Consider the following 19,773-nt stretch of genomic DNA (forward strand, 5'->3'; position numbering starts at 1 on the left):
AGATTCTGAGACACCTTAGCATTTTTGGCATGCTGCAAATTTTGCTTTTGTTTGCATACTACATGCTCAATTTGGCCAAATTAGTAGTAGTGCCTGTGTAGTAGGCGGTTTTGAATACAGCCGAAAACTATATAAAATTTGTACTTTTACTGTATCGAGTGTACACACGATATTAACATGTTCGTCTTTAACTTTCTTTAAGTTTGGTGACACTAAGTGTTTAAGCACAGTGCTTAAAGCTGTCACTGTCTCTCCCTGGTTGCTATTTTAGTATTTACTTTTTAAACTGTAATGTAGAACAGTAAATGGGTCACATGTAAGAGAGCTATTGTAGTTGAAGAGGTAGTTGTGAAGATTGAACAGGCCACAAGCCAAACACATTCATAGTGGAGCTCAGGTGATTTTTACACTGTAGTCACTGTCACATATTGTCTCTTGTGTTGACCTAAAAAGGAAGATGGGACAAGTTAAAAATAGATTTTGCTTGTATGGTATATACTACATCGCCTTCAACATAGATTGTTTCCTAGTTGAATGCACCAAAAAATCTTCATGTACATTTTTAATATTTTCCTTTCCCTTGGCTTCTCAGCAGCAACAGCAGAAACTGGCACTACCTCCTCAACAAACCAAGACCGACGCTGTGGTTGAGAAAGCGCCAGTTAGCTCCGGGGAGCCACAGGAAGAAACCCCCATGGAGCAGGACACCCCAGAAGGAGAGGCAAAAAACTCTGAGCCAAACTCAGAGGACACCAGTGAAAAAGAAGAAAAGCAAGACACAGTGGGTCACGCTAAGATGCCAGAGCATCCCGGCAGAGACAGCGATAGTGACGGCGAGGACAGCGGAGAGGAGCAAAAGGAGTAGAGGCTCCACATATGGGACTACTGTTTAATTAAAGGCCTCAGTTGTTGAGGGGACCAAGTGGACTGTCCCTTCAGGAAAGATTAGCAGGGAGTCAGTGATTCTGAATTAGTTTTCTACTGAGAGAAGATCCCGGTGATAATGTTGCATCCTTTTTTTCTAGAACATTCAATTTTGTAACCATCAGTACTTTTCTATTAAAAAAAAAAAAAGTAAATCCTCTATTGTCTGTGACATGTGTTACTATACATGCACCCACCCGCGCTTATAATACTCTTAAAGAGGTCCTGAGCTGTATCACTCTTGCACGCACACTCTCCCAGACAAATACAGTGTATAGTCAACATGTTTAAGCCTTGTTAAAATCTCTCTGTCATGATACTTCCATCCATTCATCTGCTTCCCTCCTCTGCTTTAAGCACAACTCAAATCTGATTGGCTCAGCCTATACCAGCTACACAAGCTGCGACTAAGCTGCATTTGTAGGTCAGTCACTTCACCCAAGGGCCACTGTGCATGCTGGGGGATTTCAACTCACCCTCTGGATGTACACAGTCACTCAACCAGCGAGCCTTAAATCCTCTGCCATTCATAACTTTGCGTGGAGTACTGAAAGGACCGCGCTCTGCAGAACAGCGCGTTAGAGTTTATCGACCAAATTTAGGCGTAAAATTTTATGTTGAGGACAAAGCAACCATTCAAAGTTCAAACTCAGGTTTTGATAATTAAAACATACGTCCACTCAAAATGAAGAGGTTAACACAGTCCACAGCCTTGTGGGCAAAAACACAGACTGGAAATTCATTCATTATCATGCACCAGAGGTTGGTTGTTGTTACATCATACCTCGGGCAGGCTGAGAACAGGTCAGCTGCACAGCTGCTCGAGCCTGGGCCAGTCTAAAGACCTGATGGAGAACCATGTGTTGATAGATGTGGAGAGACATATTCTCTGCATTCAGTCAAGTGTGGAGCCACATAGCATCTATTTTTCTACTTTCAGAGAGCGGGGCACTCCGGGTCGAAGTTCCTCCCGAGTATTTTGGAGTAGTAGGATATGCCTCTCTTTCGGCTGAGGAAAGGATTACAATGAGAGGTTAGATAAGGAAGATAATCCCTGTCGGCTGAGGCTGCATGTACAAATCACTGACAGTTTTGGCATGAAGCCCACAAGACACAGACCAATATACTGTATCACATGATGCTGGAATATCTCATGATTTGTGCTGAATGACTGAACATAGCCACAACAGACTTTATGAAGCCGTAACACGAACAGTCATGCTGATCCATCTGATTAGTCCTCTACAAACCCATGACAGCAAGCATACTTTCTCTTGAGTCACATGAATGTCTGCATTGTGTAACATCCACCCTCTGCTGAGCCTACCAGTTACTAACTTTCTGTTTTCTCCCAGCTGGCCACGAGAGAATTCAGTTGCCTGTGGTGCCTTGTTGTAGGAAATTAGCACTAACTGGTGGGACGTGACTACTGCTTGCACACTCTGAAGGTCTCGAGCAGGATCTGGGAGACTGGAAGGAATAGCTACAAGGGAGGAGAAGATCAGGAGCTCACGTCCTCCAGAAGCTTTCTCTGCTGAAGGTGAACATGTCTTTTATACTCACACGACAGGTATTCATTAGGTTAATAGCTACTTTGCAAAGCTCTCCTTCTAACCTTTGCTACAGGCTGATGTGTCACAGGGACTAACAGCATGCAGTAAAACTGTTAATGTGCATTTGGTCATGAGCACAGATGGTATGTTATTGTTCTCTTTATACTGGCTTTTAATTTGCCACATAAAAATGTATTTTATGCAGATTTTTGAATCATTTTTTAAAGACTTCTGGTTATGCAGTCATTTTAAGGCAGTGGTTTCCAACTGGTCCAGCTACAGGGTCCACATTTCTCCTTAGTCAAGAGTTCAAGGTCCACACAGTTTAATATATTACGGGTGCTTTCAGATCTAGAGTTCGCTTGCTTTGGTCCGAATCAGGGACTTATTTGTTACTAATTTTGGTTCGTGTTCTCATGGCAGATCAAATGCTTTGTGCGAGAAAGCTGCTATTGATTGGTCAGAATTCCCATGTGGGAAAAATCCAGGAAGTAAACAAAGCATTGAAGAAGAGTACACTTGCAAGATAAATGTGACACTTTCTAATGTCACAATGGAGGGACAACTACGCAGGTTGATTTTAGCGCTGGTCATCGTGGACTATATTGCTGTCATTGTTCATTTTAGTCAAACCATACAGTTTGAAAACGAGGCGCGGCTCCAACTAGAAAACAATGTTTTGATGCATTGGATGTGCTGAATGTGCATATTAAGGCAGTACAGGAGGAGGTGCACATTAATAATCCTCCAGGACTGTAACATGCTCATGTTTAACCCAAACAATGTGTCATGTGACTGCAGTTGGTTCGGATCGAGGTCGGAACACGTTCTCATCACAAACGAACCGCACCAGAGTTCAGTTTGTAACCGGACCGAGACCTTCTTGAAGATCTTGGTCTGGTTACAAACAGACTCTGGCACCTATGACTATTGGGGTGCTTTCATACCTGCCCTGTCTGGTTCGGCAGCAATGCAATCGCACTCAGGTGCGCACCAAAACAACCGGATCAAGACCTTCTTGAAGAGGTGGTCTTGGTTCAGTTGTTTTCGTGCACACCCAGGTGCGATTACTGTATTCACACCTGCCTAAAGAACAGCACCCAGGGGGCAAACGGACTTGAATTAGATTGAATTGAACCGAACCTAACCAAACAGGGCAGGTATGAAAGCACCCTAAGAGTCATACTTGCATTTGGCCATGTCGTCAAGCTAGTCTGCTGTTTCATCAAGCAGCTGTCCGATAGTCACTCACTCTACAGCATGAAACAGCACCCCAAAATAAAATCTTGACACGTTTGCAAGTCACTTACGGTCCATTCAAAATGAACCAGTGACCCACTTTTCGCCCGCGACCTAGCAGTTTGGAACCACTGTTTTAAGAGGCTTGCAACAAACAGTACAGAAGCAAGAAACACAAGGTGCAAGAGGAAGAATTTAAGGGAAGTTCAGCAGAGTGCTTAAGTGTTTTTGAGGTTTGAGCTCATGACAGTGGTCAGAGTCCAGTTGTCACGGTTGTGCAATGTTATTCTGTCTTTAAAACAATTTAGTCACTGGTGTTTTTTTCTTTTTAATGCGAAGGCGTTTCCCAAAAGCACGGGATCCACTGTGGGACACACTCGTGTTGAATGTGTTGTTTGTTGTCCAACCCTACGAGACAGCAGTGTCACAACAGGAAATTACACATTACATTGTCAAGACAGCAGTGCCCTGAGGGCTGAAGCAGCTGACCATTGTGTCTTAAAGCTACAACAGACTTAAGGAATCAGCCTGACGGCACACAACACTTTCACACCCATAAAACCATCAGATCTACAATCTCAACTTCAAGGCTGGGCCTCAGGGCAGATTTTTCTGGTGGATTTCAACACACAAAAGCTCCTCTCGCTTAATGTTGTATTTCTTGGTAAAATAAAATCTCACTCTAGCAAACGTCTCCACATATGTTTAGCAGCCATATATCCATTTATATATGCATAAATCATCAGGTAGGGAGAATTCACACGTTGCACAGCATTCCAATTAGCAGTTTTTCTTCCTGGATAATACAACAGGCATTTTTATGGCTTAAAATAGCAGCATATCATACTCCTGGCTGCCGTTATCAGCGCTGACAGATAAAGTAATGCTCATTACCAAAGTTATGCATGATCTCCGCTGATCTGCTATTAGTGGGTGACTAATGTGCCAGCGTCGGTCCTCAACACCCTGTAAGTGGGCGGCCTGTTGACCTCACCAGGCAGACAGGCCTGGTGGTTATTGCTCGAGGTTGCCAGCTTATCATGCTTTGTCAAGGCCACTGCCTAATCCTGACAAGTACATCCAGATCATCAACAGGGCACGTTTCAATCTGATAATCTTCTATCATCGCTGAAGAGGCGCGGCCACTCACAGGAACACGGATGTGACTGACACGCTGTTATTTACGATCCTCAAGTGCACTTCTGGCAGACTTCCTCCCGAATTCCGATGATCAGTGACAGTAGTGTCTTTGGCTTTGCAATGCATGCATGACTTTCATCTTCCTCTTCTTTGTCCCAGACTAGGATGGGCAGTTGTGGGTCATGTTTCTGGGGCATCATCTGGCTGCTGGTTCTGTTCTGCTTCGGCTGGCCCCTCAGCATCACCTTAGGGGGTCTCTACGGCCTCGTCAGCCCCCTCACCACCTGCCTCGGCCTGGACCGACTCTCCGAACTACTCCTGGAGGGCGCCAGCCTGGGCCGGACCTGTGCCAATAACATGAGGCACGGCAAGCCTCTGTGTTGAGATCCATCCTGAGAGATCAGGACTGGAGATGGAGGCAAGATTGTTGCTTCTCCACGGAGAGAAGCTTTTCTTCAAGGAGAACTGTTCATGTCTGTTTTATGTGGAGATATCCTGAGATGATTAGCACTCTATACAGTGAGACACTTTTCACCAAGTTATGTAACAAAAAGGTCCAGAAGGTTTGGAAAATGGATCCCACTTGTTCTGTTAACATGTTATTAACCATGGGTTTTAAATTTGTATGGGTTTGTTCGAAAGGAAATAGGCTTTGTGTTCATGGTCTGTGTTTGCTGTTTAATTCACGATGACACTGCATGGAGAAGATAAGAATGAAAATGGCAATTTAACAATGGAAATGCTTAGACTTGTAAATGACTGTATGGAAACTTTTAATGCGATTAAAACTGCTTTGAACTTGCCCTCTGTGTTTGTTGACTGACTCATTGTATACAGTATTTGGTGGAAAATCCATGTTTTAAGGTGAAGGTAAATAGAGACAGAAAGAGCTGAAGATATGAAGGGATGTTTTTTTTTGTTTCCTTCAATTATTGTGTTTACCTGCTCTTTTCCTATTGAGGGTAACAGAGAGTTGAAGCTTATGCCAACATGAATTAAATTGAAGTCAGAGAGATGATTTGGAGACACTTTACTAGGTCAACCCCAAAACAGACAGATTCGTAATCACTTATATTACATATGTTCACATCAACAACTTACAGCAGCATATTTTTGGGCCCCTTGGGGAGCTAGTGGCTACTGGCTAGAATTAACCCTAACCACCTCTGACCTCAGTGCATGAACATGAGAAGTGGCAGCCACTCACAACAGAGTAGGTCAGGACCAGGCGAACATCTCAGGAAGAAAAACGTTGCCATGGGGGCAGTGGAACAAGATGTGAACACATTTACATGGTAAGAACACATATGGTTGTTGATTTTGTTTAATGACATACTATACTATGACTTCTTTTTATTATTATTATTATTATTATTGTACTGTGACTTTTTTATGACAATTTTATGGCATACAATACTATGACTTCTTGTACTGTGATGTGACATTTATTGGCCGCTATATTCATTTGTCGACATAGTATAGTATGACGTTTTTATGGCATATTTCAACATTGTATAGCATGACAATTTATTGTATATTTCGACATAGTATAGTATGACGTTTTTATGGCATATTTTGACAGTATAGTATGACAATTTATTGTATATTTTGACATAGTATAGTATGAGGTTTTTATTGCATTTTTCGACATAGTATAGTATGATGTTTTAATTGCATTCTTGGACATAGTGTAGTACGACATTTTTATCACTGTTATTTTTCCTAGAATGTTAAATTCAGGAGAAAACACATGCTTCATTGAGTCCCTGAGTGAGTCATGAGATTGTTATGTAAACTCTTAGACTGTATATTGATTTTGTGTTTTGTTAATTATACAAATGCAATATTATTTCTGAAAGGTCAGTGCAATCGGATGGTTAATCCAGACACCACAGTAATGTGTAGTGTATAACTTTTCATGTATGTATGTAAATTGTATGTTTGTAATTTGAATGTGTTTAGAGCCACCAGGCTGAATGTCAAAGACAAATTTCCTCCCTGAGGACAATAAAGTTTATTCCGATTCTGGTTCTGATGGCGTTTTTATTGCATTTTTCGACAAAGTATAGTATGACATTTTTATTGCATTTTAGGACATAGTATAGTATGACGTTTTTATTGCATTTTCAGACATAGTATAGTATGACGTTTTTATTGCATTTTCAGACATAGTATAGTATGACGTTTTTATGGGAAATTTTGACATAGTATAGGACGACGTTTTTATGGCATATTTCGACACAGTATAGTATGACGTTTTTAAGGCATTTTCGACATAATATATAGTATGACAGTGTTACGGCATATTAAGGCATAATATAGTATGACGTTTTTATGGCATTTTTCAGACATAGTATAGTATGATGTTTTTATTGCATTTTCGGACATAGTATAGTATGATGTTTTTATGGCAAATTTTGACATAGTATAGTATGACGTTTTTAAGGCATTTTCGACATAATATATAGTATGACAGTGTTACAGGATATTAAGGCATAGTATAGTATGACGTTTTTAAGGCATTTTCGACATAATATATAGTATGACAGTGTTACGGCATATTAAGGCATAGTATAGTATGACGTTTTTATGGCATTTTTCAACATAGTATAGTATGACGTTTTTAAGGCATTTTCGACATAATATATAGTATGACAGTGTTATGGCATATTAAGGCATAGTATAGTATGACGTTTTTATTGCATTTTTCGACATAGTATAGTATGACGTTTTATGGCATTTTCGGACATAGTATAGTATGATGTTTTTATGGCAAATTTTGACATAGTATAGTACGATGTTTTTATGGCATATTTCGACACAGTATAGAATGACGTTTTTAAGGCATTTTCGACATAATACATAGTATGACAAGTGTTACGGGATATCAAGGCATAATATAGTATGATGTTTTTATTGCATTTTAGAACATAGCATAGTATGACGTTTTTATGGCATTTTTCGACATACTATATAGTATGACATTGTTATGGCATATTAAGGCATAGTATACTATGACGTTTTTATTGCATTTTCGGCCATAGTATAGTATGACGTTTTTATGGCATTTTTCGACATACTATATAGTATGACATTGTTATGGCATATTAAGGCATAGTATACTATGACGTTTTTATTGCATTTTTCGACATAGTATAGTATGACGTTTTTATGGCATTTTTCGGACATAGTATAGTATGACGTTTTTATGGCATTTTTCGACATAGTATAGTATGATGTTTTTATGGCAAATTTTGACATAGTATAGTACGATGTTTTTATTGCATATTTCGACACAGTATAGAATGACGTTTTTAAGGCATTTTCGACATAATACATAGTATGACAAGTGTTACGGGATATTAAGGCATAATATAGTATGATGTTTTTTTTGCATTTTAGAACATAGCATAGTATGACGTTTTTATGGCATTTTTCGACATACTATATAGTATGACATTGTTATGGCATATTAAGGCATAGTATACTATGACGTTTTTATTGCATTTTTCGACATACTATATAGTATGACGTTTTATGGCATTTTCGGTCATAGTATAGTATGACGTTTTTATGGCATTTTTCGACATAGTATAGTATGATGTTTTTATTGCATTTTAGGACATAGTATAGTATGACGTTTTTATGGCATTTTCGGCCATAGTATAGTATGACATTTTTATGGCATTTTTCGACATACTATATAGTATGACATTGTTATGGCATATTAAGGCATAGTATACTATGACGTTTTTATTGCATTTTTCGACATAGTATAGTATGACGTTTTATGGCATTTTCGGACATAGTATAGTATGACGTTTTTATGGCATTTTCGGCCATAGTATAGTATGACATTTTTATGGCATTTTTCGACATACTATATAGTATGACATTGTTATGGCATATTAAGGCATAGTATACTATGACGTTTTTATTGCATTTTTCGACATAGTATAGTATGACGTTTTATGGCATTTTCGGACATAGTATAGTATGACGTTTTTATGGCATTTTCGGCCATAGTATAGTATGACATTTTTATGGCATTTTTCGACATACTATATAGTATGACATTGTTATGGCATATTAAGGCATAGTATACTATGACGTTTTTATGGCATTTTTCGACATAGTATAGTATGATGTTTTTATTGCATTTTAGGACATAGTATAGTATGACGTTTTTATGGCATTTTCGGACATAGTATAGTATGACGTTTTTATGACATTTTTCGACATAGTATATTATGACGTTTTATGGCATTTTCGGACATAGTATAGTATGATGTTTTTATGGCATTTTTCGACAGTATAGTATGATGTTTTTATTGCATTTTAGGACATAGTATAGTATGACGTTTTTATGGCATTTTTCAACATAGTATACTATGACGTTTTTATTGCATTTTCGGACATAGTATAGTATGACGTTTTTATGGCATTTTTCGACATAGTATAGTATGACGTTTTTATGGCAAATTTCGACATAGTATAGGATGACGTTTTTATGGCATTTTTCGACATAGTATACTATGACGTTTTTATTGCATTTTAGGACATAGTATAGTATGACGTTTTTATGGCATTTTCGGACATAGTATAGTATGACGTTTTTATGACATTTTTCGACATAGTATAGTATGACGTTTTTATGGCATTTTCGGACATAGTATAGTATGACGTTTTTATGGCATTTTTCGGACATAGTATATTATGACGTTTTATGGCATTTTCGGACATAGTATAGTATGATGTTTTTATGGCATTTTTCGACAGTATAGTATGATGTTTTTATTGCATTTTAGGACATAGTATAGTATGACGTTTTTATGGCATTTTTCAACATAGTATACTATGACGTTTTTATTGCATTTTAGGACATAGTATAGTATGACGTTTTTATTGCATTTTCGGACATAGTATAGTATGACGTTTTTATGGCATTTTTCGACATAGTATAGTATGACGTTTTTATGGCAAATTTCGACATAGTATAGTATGACGTTTTTATGGCATTTTTCGACATAGTATACTATGACGTTTTTATTGCATTTTAGGAGATAGTATAGTATGACGTTTTTATTGCATTTTCGGACATAGTATAGTATGACGCTTTTATTGCATTTGAGGACATGGTATAGTATGATGTTTTTATGGCATATTTCGGACATAGTATAGAATGACGTTTTTATTGCATTTTTCGACATAGTATAGTATGACGTTTTTATGGCATTTTTCGACATAGTATAGTATGACATTTTTATGGCATATTTCAACATAGTAGAGTATGACGTTTTTATGGCATTTTTCGACGTGGGATAGTATGACATTTTTAAGGTATTTCAGGACATACTATAGTATGACATTTTTATGGCAAATTTCGAGATAGTAAAGTAAGACGTTTTTATGGCATATTTCGGACATAGTATAGTATGACATTTTTATGGCATATTTCGACACAGTATAGTATGACGTTTTTAAGGCATTTTTCGACATACTATATAGTATGATATTGTTATAGCATATTAAGGTATAGTATAGTATGACGTTTTTATGGCATTTTCGGACATAGTATAGTATGATGTTTTTATGGCATATTTCGGACATAGTACAATATGCCTTTTTTTGCCATTTTTCGACATAGTATATTATGACGTTTTTATTGCATATTTCGGACATAGAATAGTATGCAACTTTTCTTGCATTTTCGGACATAGTATAGTATGATGTTTTTATTGCATTTGAGGACATAGTATAGTATGACGGGGGGCGGCAGTAGCTCAGTCCATAGGGACTTGGGTTGGGAACCGGAGGGTCGCCTATTCAAGTCCCCGTCTGGACCAAAAATATGGAGCGTGGACTGGTAGCTGGAGAGGTGTCAGTTCACCTCCTGGGCACTGCCGAGGTGCCCCTGAGCAAGGCACCGAACCCCCCAACCGCTCAGAGCGCCTGTCATGGGCAGCCCACTCTGACATCTCTCCACTTAGTGCATGTATAGGTCCAGTTTGTGCATGTGTGTGTTCGGACCTGTGTGTAATTGACAACAGAGTGAAAAATTGAATTTCCCCTCGGGGATTAATAAAGTATATAAAATTAAAAAATTAAATTAAATTAAAAAATGACATTGTTATGGCATATTGAGGCATAGTATAGTATGACGTTTTTATTGCATTTTCAGACATAGTATAGTATGAAGTTTTTATGGCAAATTTTGACATAGTATAGTATGGTGTTTTTATGGCATATTTCTGACATAGTATAGTATGACATTTTTATGGCATATTTTGACATAGTATAGTATGACTTTTTTTTGGCATTTTTTTCGACATAGTATAGCATGACGTTTTTATGGCAAATTTCGACATAGTAGTATGATGTTTTTATGGCATATTTCTGACATAGTATAATATCACATTTTTATGGCATATTTCAACATAGTATAGCATGACATTTTTATGGCATATTTCGACATAGTATAGCATGACGTTTTTATGGCATATTTCGACATAGTATAGTATGACTTTTTTTTGGCATTTTTTCGAGATAGTATAGCATGACGTTTTTAGGGCATATTTCGACATAGTATAGTATGACGTTTTTATGGCATATTTCTGACATAGTATATTATGACGTTTTTATGGCATATTTCGACATAGTAGAGTATGACGTTTTAATGGCATATTTTGACACAGTATAGTATGACTTTTTTTTGGCATTTTTCGACATAGTATAGTATGACTTTTTTTTTAGCATTTTTTCGACATAGTATAGCATGACGTTTTTATGGCATATTGACATAGTATAGTATGACTTTTTTTTGGCATTTTTCGACATAGTATAGCATGACGTTTTTATGACATATTTCGACATAGTATAGTATGACTTTTTTTGGCATTTTTCGACATAGTATAGCATGACGTTTTTATGGCATATTTCGACATAGTATAGTATGACGTTTTTATGGCATATTTCGACATAGTATAGTATGACTTTTTTTGGCATTTTTCGACACAGTATAGTATGGCATTTTCATGGCATATTAAGGCATAGTATAGTATGACGTTTTTATGGCATTTTCGGACATAGTATAGTATGATGTTTTTATTGCATTTTAGGATATAGTACAGTATGATGTTTTTATGGCATTTTTCGACATAGTATAGTATGATGTTTTTATGGCATATTTCGGACATAGTATATTATGACGTTTTTTTGCCATTTTTTGACATAATATAGTATGACGTTTTTATGGCATTTTCGGACATAGTATAGTATGACGTTTTTATGGCATATTTCGGACATAGTATAGTATGACGTTTTTATGGCATATTTCTGACATAGTATAATATGACATTTTTATGGCATATTTCGACATAGTAGAGTATGACGTTTTTTATGGCATATTTCGACGTAGTATAGTATGACTTTTTTTTGGCATTTTTCGACATAGTATAGCATGACGTTTTTATGGCATATTTCGACATAGAATAGTATGACTTTTTTCGGCATTTTTCAACACAGTATAACATTGCATTTTCATGGCATATTTCGACATACTGTAGTATAGTATGACGTTTTTAAGGCATTTCAAGACATAGTATAGTATGACATTGTTATGGCATATTAAGGCATAGAATAGTATGATGTTTTCATGGCACTATTGGACATTATTTAGTATGACGTTTTTATGGCATTTGTCATTGACGTTGATGTTGACGTTTGACTGGGATTTTTTGACATAGTATAGTATGATATTTTTATATCTTTTGACATAGTATAGTATGACAATTCACTGGCAGTTTTTTTTACATAGTATAGTACGGCAATTTCATGGCACTATTTGACACACTATCTCTGACATTTTCATCGATTTTTCTTTTTTTGACACTGTGTAGAATTTTTTATAGGATTTTTTGCCATAGTACACTATGATATTTTATGGCATTTTTGACATAGTTTAGTATGATGTATAGTTTGACATTTTAATCGATGTCTTTTTTTACATAGTATATTACAAATTTTTTGGGGATATATTCACATAGTTTAATAATTAATTAATAATCAATAATTTTGGGCATTTTTCAACATAGTATAGTAAGACTTTTTTTGGATTTTTTTTCTTACATAGTTTAGTATGACAACGCTATGGCAATTTTGACATAGTTCAGTGTCACATCTTTATGTATATTTTGGTATTTTTAATGACACAATATAATAACACTTCTATTGCAAATTACGCAATAATCATTTTTGCATTATATACAATTACATTTTTAGGAAAATTTTAATGTTACTCACTGAAAGACTCTCAGACAATGAGCCAAGAATAAAACTGTGCAGACTATGTTAAAACAGTTAGACATAGTTAAAGTGTGCTTCTGTCAGCAGTCATGCAAAGACTGAGAAACAGTCAGAAAATAAGTGTGAAAGTAATGTGATAAGGAAAACTGTCATCAAATTTATGAGGTTCTGGATTCGAGGTTTATGTGTCTTTTTTCCTTTGGAACCTTTGAAAAGAACGATTGAAGTTTTGACAAAAAAATGCTGTGAAAAAGTATGATCTAGTGGCTCAAAGTGCCGGGTGGTTGCACTGAAGTTTTGACATTTTGGGTTCATGCCTGAGTAAGTTATTGAATTTTGAAAACCAACACCCAGAGGAAAGGGTGAGAAGTTCTCAGCGAAGAGCTTTGAATGTGAGGGGAAAGTGAGTACAATTCATCTGGCATACTGGATAATGTGCATTTTGGATTTTTCTTTGCACTACTTTCACACTGACACTATTGTAAATGCATGAGGACAAGAGCTAGTTCAGCACACAGTGGTTGGTCATAGGAATGCAAAAAGCAATTTATCTAATATACCAGATGAACTGTACTCAGTTACCCCTCACATTCAGAGCTCTTCACTGAGAACTTTTCAACCTTTCCTCTGGGTGTTGGCTTTCAAAATTCAATAACTTACACAGGCATGAACCCACAATGTCAAAACTATCTCAGATACACATTGAACTACTGTACTGATGAAACAAACAACACAAAAAAGTCTTTAGATTGAGTTGGCTGTTTCAAAGTCAATTCAAAATTCTTCACCAAGGACTAAAATATTTATAAAATGTATCTATTAAGGTAGATAAGGGTTAGAAGGAAGGAAATACCATATGAGAGATGGATAAGCTCACAAATATGTTGTTCCATATTCATCGCTGTTCAGTGAAAGCCATGTATCTCCAAATTTGGTGATGAAGTTTTCAAATAAAATGATGGATGTCCCTTTACGAATTATGTAAATGATCCTTCTTCGGTTAAATTAGCGATTGGAAGAACCTATTGTATCACAAAACTGTAAACAGGGCTGTATTTCTTAGCTCATGAAAAGTTGACATTTTGGTTTTCATAGGACAGTGATGAAATATAAAACATAACTGCAATGAGATACAAGTCTTAAATACAACATTCTGCTCTTTGGAGATTTAAATCGTTTTGTGCTAATAATGAGTCACTTTTATCTCCTGTTGTTTCATATAGTTAAATAATTTGCTGACAATTTCTAAACATTTTTTTCTCTTTATTACAGGTGTAAATGCATACAGTATCAGTGTTTATTAAACAAATGTTTTAAAAGATAATTATTTTAGTGTGACTAAATTCCTTTTCAGTTTTGTTTCAAAATGATGTTGGGGAAAACTGATTTCCAATCTCTGTCTTAAAAGGAAGTGTTTGAAAATTTAGGAAATACTCTTCCTCACTTTCTTGCCAAAAGTTAGATGAGAGGGTTGTGTCTATATGAAGTTGGAGCCAGCATGTTGTTAGCTTAGCTTAGCATAAAGACTGGAAGTAGAGGGAAACAGCTAGTGTGGGTAAGCTAAGTTAAATTCATTCATTCATTCATTCATCTTCTAACCGCTTCATCCTCTTGAGGGTCGTGGGGGGGCTGGAGCCTATCCCAGCTGACATCAGGCGAAAGGCAGGGTACACCCTGGACAGGTCGAGAGAACCCACGCTGGCACGGGGAGAACATGCAAACTCCGCACAGAAGGTCTCCCACGCCTGGGATCGAACCGGCAACCCTCTTGCTGTGAGGCGAGAGTGCTAACCACCACACCACCGTGCCACCCCTAAGTTAAATTTCAGTGTAAAAATGGAAAAGTTGTGGTTTAACAAAATGAGATTAAATGTGTGAGATGCAGAGGTGCTGGTAGGTTTCCAGTCTTTATGCTAAGCTAGGTTAACCATCTCCTTGCTGTAGCTTTAGTGTGCAAAGAGTGTGTTTCTTTAAATCCTAATTATTAGTTGAATAAATCCTGTTTCATTCTTTATTTTACTCGTGATATTCCTGAATTACACTGTTACATATGTCTTCCATGAACCCCTTCCCATTTTTTCTTGTCATTGTTAGATAAACTGCCACGAAACCTTAACTTTGACCTACAGTCAAGTTAGGTCTATGCTAATACACCATGCAGTATCTCAGAGGGACATCAGGCTATGTTTAATTCCATTTCTTTAAGGCTAGTTGTTAGTTTCAACTCATGTGACTCAACCAAGTGTGCTCTGAGCTATCATGACAAATAGGGAAGGGAACGCTTGTGCTTGACCAAACATTTTAGAGGAATATCATGGTAAATTACCATTTTCATGTGGCACATACTAATTTAGTGACCTTAAGTCACCCTTTGCTTTGCTGCTGCTGTTGGGGTCAGTTTGGTTTGCTTCAGTAGAGCTTTTGTTGAGCTCTGAGGCCAGAGGTTATGTTGCTCACAGGAGTTTATCCTTTTGTGAAAAAATAAATGTCATGAAAGGTTTTATTTTCTGCTGTTTTTTGTCTGATTCTCTTACAGTAACTAATGCAATGGCAAAGGAAATAGTCTTAAAGCCAAGTGGTAATGCCAGAGGTTAAACATGGGTCAACATCGAAATAATGCATTATATTAAGAAGAGGGATGTTCAGTGGTGGAACCTAACTAAGTACATTTACTCAAGCTGATATAAATTCAGTATATATTCATATATATACATATATATATATACGGCTGTATTGAGTGGGCTTGAGTAGGAAGACAAGAGGCTAGCAATGACTTTCTCTCCTTCCCGGATGACGGGTGGAAGGTATGGGAACTTTTCCTGGGTCTTGAGAGGCATGGCATTGGTGGTTATTCTAATCCGCTCTAGCTCAGCTGCCAAACAGGCCAGTACTTGGTTGTGCCACCAGGTGTATCTGCCTTGTGTCAAGCTGATCCTACTAAGATGTGCCTGAGGGTTGCTGGAACTGTACACAGAGGACAGGCTGGATCCTCTTCCATTCAGTGATTTAGGTTTGTAGGAAAGGGCAGGATGTTATACGTGGCTCTGATGGTGAAGCTCAGTATGTTAGTCTCCATGCTCCATAGCTCATTCCATGTGACTTTCCTTCTCTTGACGGCACCCCATCTTGTCCAGCTGCCTTGCTTGGCTTGGGACATGGCTTTGGCACACCTGGCAGCTTCTTCTTGGTGGTGCACCTCCTAAACCATCAGGAGCCGGTGATCAGTTGGAGTAGCCTTTTGCCAGCTATTCAAGTCCACGGCATTTGGCGCATGCTTTCATTGTTGTCAGTGTCGTCATGTCATCCATGTACACTCCGATTGGAGGATGACACAATCCACTCTTCAAGCATTCCCATCTGACCACCCATGTTGATGCTCAGGTGACGAGCTCCATTCCTACGGTGAATGCGATAAGCTAAATGGGACAGGTCGTCATTATGCTTTTCTCAAGGTGCTGCCATGCATTGGTGTTGCCCTGTGTTACACAGAACTGGAGCTCTTGGGCGTACACCTTGTGATGCCCTCTGGGACCTGGATGAAGTTGAACGTAGCACACAGGGTCTCATGAGGCACTGACCTTAAGGCGTCCTCAAGATCCAGGAACACCACATGGAGATTTTTCTTTTCCTCCTTGGCAGTTTGGATCTGATGCCAGATGATGCTTGCATGTTCCAAATATCCTGAGAAGCCCTGAATCCCTCTTTTTTTTGCATCGCTGTATCAGTAAAGCTGAGAGTCTTTGAGCCACAATACCAAAGAAGATCTTTCCTTCCACATTCAGCGGGCTGATCTGGCGAAACTGGCTGATGGTTGAAGAGTTCTTTCTTTTGAGGATTAATGTGCTTCCTGCCCTTCGCTATGCCTTGGGGATGACTCCTTTTACCCATGCCACTTCCATCAGCTTCCAGAAGTGTCTCAGGATGCCATGGTGTTTTTATAGAGCCTGCATGGGATGCCTTTGGGCCCTGGGGCAGACGCTGTTCTTGCCCATTTTATTGTATTTATCACCATGTACATGTAGGCAGCCTTGAGTCCATCTGGTGCTTAGGCTGGTTGATTGGTGGCATTGGTGGTATTGTGACTGACTCATGCCTCTAGTTGTCAGATTGGTGTTCCTCAGGTGCTTCTCCAGTTCCCTTAGTGGTTGTCCAAGAATAATTTAGATTTAAAATGATCTTGACCACACACAATAAAAAATGCCGCGAAAACATTAATGCATCTGTGATATATGATCCAGACGATACTTATGTGATTTTACATTGCTGTAGTATTACTTTTACTTTTAAGTCAGATAAAACTCTTTAGATGGCTTCTAAAAAGGCTAATTTCACCCTTAGACTTTCAAATAAATTTTGAATCTTTTATAATATCGACAGCTAACTTCGTACTAAGTTCACAGCAAACTTCACAGTCAGTTCGCAGCAGAGGTCTACTTCGACTGAAAATTCCAAATGAGGTACCTATTCCTTACTTTTATCTTGTGATACACTTTTGAAGTTGGTTGGAGAAACAGTAAAACATGAAACAGAATCACAGTTCAAAAGAAATCCCAGAGGAGCAGACAGGGGTCATAAGGACATGCAATAGAGCAGCAACTCAACTATTTGGGGGCAAAAAGAGCAATACTTTAAGCAATATTTTATTGATCCCTGAGGGAAAATGCTCTTGAAGCTGGAGCAGATTTAGCTTCCTAACAGCGTCCCTGCAGCAGATAGGGGGGATGCATATTGCAAAAGCAACATGTTGGTTCATAATATCTTGCTGCTGTAGAGGCTCAATTAAACAGTTTGAATATATGCACGAATATCAGAGAGCAAAAGCCTATTTAGCTGAACTTCTACGAGGCGAGGTGTTTGGGTACTAAACTCAAAAGCTTTCCTATCAGCTTTGAGTGACACGGCACAGTCACTGCTACCACCAAAATAGCTCAGGATTCGATACTTAGGGACCCCTATAAAGAATTACCAAAATTCTCTTGCTGAGCAGCCTACCTACAAATCTGGGTGGCTGTCTATTTTGTGGCTTATATAAATTTGACTCATGAATATTTAATTTCCAATCCAAAGCGGTTTTTAACCTCATTTGCTACCCCTCACTCTTGACTGATGCACGCAGTGACAAAACCTCACTCGTTCTTTTAAAACGGGGGTTATAATCTGTGACAAATTTATTTAAAAAAAAAAGAAAAAAAGAAAAAAGGGGGGTGGCCAATGCCCGAGTGTGTACTGCAATATTTATGTGAGTGTCATAGGAGGCCTAGTTAGATTGCTTTTTTTGTCTGCCCAGTTCTGCTCCCAAACATCCTGAGGATAGAAGCCCCTTGCCAAAAAAAATCGCCCGATTTTAATTCAACTTTCTCTGTTTTTCCTCCCAGAAGTCTTGGCAGAGGACACAGCAGGCGATAGGCCTTGAAGCCAAGCTGACAGTGCCACACTGAGAGCAAGAGGAGGAGAGGGGAAGAGAGAGATACAGAGAGAGAGATGGTGAATTTTTCATTAGGGTCTGAGACTGGCTGTGGAAAAAGCCTGTTCCTACTGTACTGGCTGCAAGGAGACCTGGGAGGCAGAGAGTGAGAGTGAGAGTGAGAGAGAGAGAGAGAGAGAGAGAGAGAGAGGATAAGTATAGGCCTCCCCGTTCAATTAACCACATACTGCTCTGTAATTTCATCCTCACATTCACACACATGCACACACAAACACACGAGGTGGAGTGGGTACACTGTTAAATGGCTATGGGAGGAAATGTCAGTTTGCAAGGCCTCAAAGTGGGCCACTTCTCCAGTCCACATTAGCAAGAGCTTTTCTTGGTTTCTAGTTTCCTAATGAGAAATTTAGAGAGTTTATTTTTTTGGAGTTTGGATAATTTAGTAGTTTCAGCTACAGTTTAATAAGGTAAGCAGGGCACGAGCTACAACTGAGGACACTGAGGTCATGCTCCATGTATTTGTACTGGCCAATTTAGGGCTTTTAGCAACACATGGTGGGGGCTGGTTTTATGTTTCTATTTGATATACTTACTTTTGAATAGCAGGTTAACAGTGTGGAGAGCAAAAGAGGCAGAGCATATTGGCTGAAATACAGTCTCAGAACCCATCGGCTATTGTCCGATGATGGGTTGGCTTCATATTAGCTTCCTTTTTTTTAAAATCTGGATTGATATTCAGATATTTATTTATTATTTTCATTTTTATAATTATTTTTATTAGGTTCCAGCCACAGTTTCATATACCTCTATTACTGGATATTCACAAAACCACTTTTTAAATCAACTGAATCACTTTGAACCAAACACAAAAACAGCAGGAGTAACAACCTTACTATAAAAACAACCACATACAAATTACTAGGATATGCTACAGTCTGCTGCGTGTTATTAATCAAGTATATTCAAGTCCAGTTCAGAAGGGTCCACCATGTCCAAGACCGGTTGCCATATTTTGATAAATTCCTCAATATTATCATAAAGACTGATATCTAGTTGAAATGACCAGCACACAGAAGAGGAAGCCTTGGCCCGGATATCCACCAGCCACACCAGGGCTGCGTTCAGCCCCAACAAAAGATAGCAAAATGTTTATATAAATAGAAATACACTGAACACCATTGAACACCC

At 38.1% G+C, this 19,773-nt stretch overlaps 1 protein-coding gene across 3 annotated transcripts in view; it reads left to right on the forward strand.

Moving 5' to 3' along the window:
- The window catches only part of aqr (aquarius intron-binding spliceosomal factor), a 75,535-nt gene extending 69,876 nt beyond the window's left edge, over window positions 1-5,659 (forward strand). Inside the window, exons 36-37 of one of the 3 annotated variants that reach the window (XM_033642898.2) lie at window positions 593-2,464; window positions 5,016-5,659. In XM_033642898.2, the coding sequence (XP_033498789.1) occupies window positions 593-865 (273 nt within the window). In that variant the 3' untranslated portion in view covers window positions 866-2,464; window positions 5,016-5,659. The remainder of the gene's footprint in view (window positions 1-592; window positions 2,465-5,015) is intronic. The other 2 variants (XM_033642902.2, XM_033642903.2) reach the window with 2 other exon arrangements.
- The last annotated feature ends 14,114 nt before the right edge of the window (window positions 5,660-19,773 follow it).

This window comes from Epinephelus lanceolatus, chromosome 15 (genome assembly GCF_041903045.1).
Source record: "Epinephelus lanceolatus isolate andai-2023 chromosome 15, ASM4190304v1, whole genome shotgun sequence".
In the NCBI taxonomy this organism is placed as follows: Eukaryota; Metazoa; Chordata; class Actinopteri; order Perciformes; family Serranidae; genus Epinephelus; species Epinephelus lanceolatus.